This window comes from Penaeus monodon, chromosome 20, assembly GCF_015228065.2.
Source record: "Penaeus monodon isolate SGIC_2016 chromosome 20, NSTDA_Pmon_1, whole genome shotgun sequence".
NCBI lineage: Eukaryota > Metazoa > Arthropoda > Malacostraca > Decapoda > Penaeidae > Penaeus > Penaeus monodon.
Genome location: NC_051405.1, coordinates 30,613,658 through 30,614,232, shown reverse-complemented (window position 1 = coordinate 30,614,232; position 575 = coordinate 30,613,658). Strand labels below are relative to the sequence as shown.

The 575-nt window shown below is 44.0% G+C and overlaps 1 protein-coding gene across 1 annotated transcript in view; it reads right to left on the bottom strand.

Annotated features, from left to right (window-relative positions):
• LOC119585967 (kinesin-like protein unc-104) overlaps positions 1 to 575 on the bottom strand; it is a gene marked incomplete in the record, with an annotated part of 145,723 nt that overhangs the window by 76,874 nt on the left and 68,274 nt on the right. Inside the window, 1 exon segment of the mRNA XM_037934681.1 lies at positions 3 to 101. Within this exon segment, the coding sequence (XP_037790609.1) occupies positions 3 to 94 (92 nt within the window).

Sequence of the window (575 nt, the reverse complement as noted above, 5' to 3'; positions counted from 1 at the left end):
TGTTGCCGGCCATCTCAATGATGCATTTGGACTCGCGTGAGATCTCGCGGTTGTTGAAGGGCCGCACCCTCACTGCCACCTTAACCGACGACATCTTGACTCTGCAACATATGGAAAAAATAAATATTAAAATCAACTAGAAAATCAAAAGGGGAAACTTGAATATATTCAGCTATCCTGCACGGAATATTGCAAAAGGGGAAAGCGTGCAACGAAACGAAAAAGATGCATATTAAAATCAACAGACAGATCGAGAGGAGACTGGTGCTTGTATTCATCTATCTTGCATATTGCAAAGGGAAAACATGAAACGGAAAAAGTTAATACGAGAATCCGAAAGTAGATAGATTTCGGGTTTTTTAATTCGTGATCCGCTCATGAAACGTGGGATGGGGAAGCTCTGCAACAAATTCATCGCCTGCAACGAACAATGCAACGGAGCAGTGAAAGCCCTCAAACGCGCGGCTCGATATCGTGAATATTCGCTGTACTCGCAAACCTCGTGGCATTTACAACAATCAATTGCAATTCATGAACGACTCATGACGGTCACATCCCGACACTACGGCGCCATG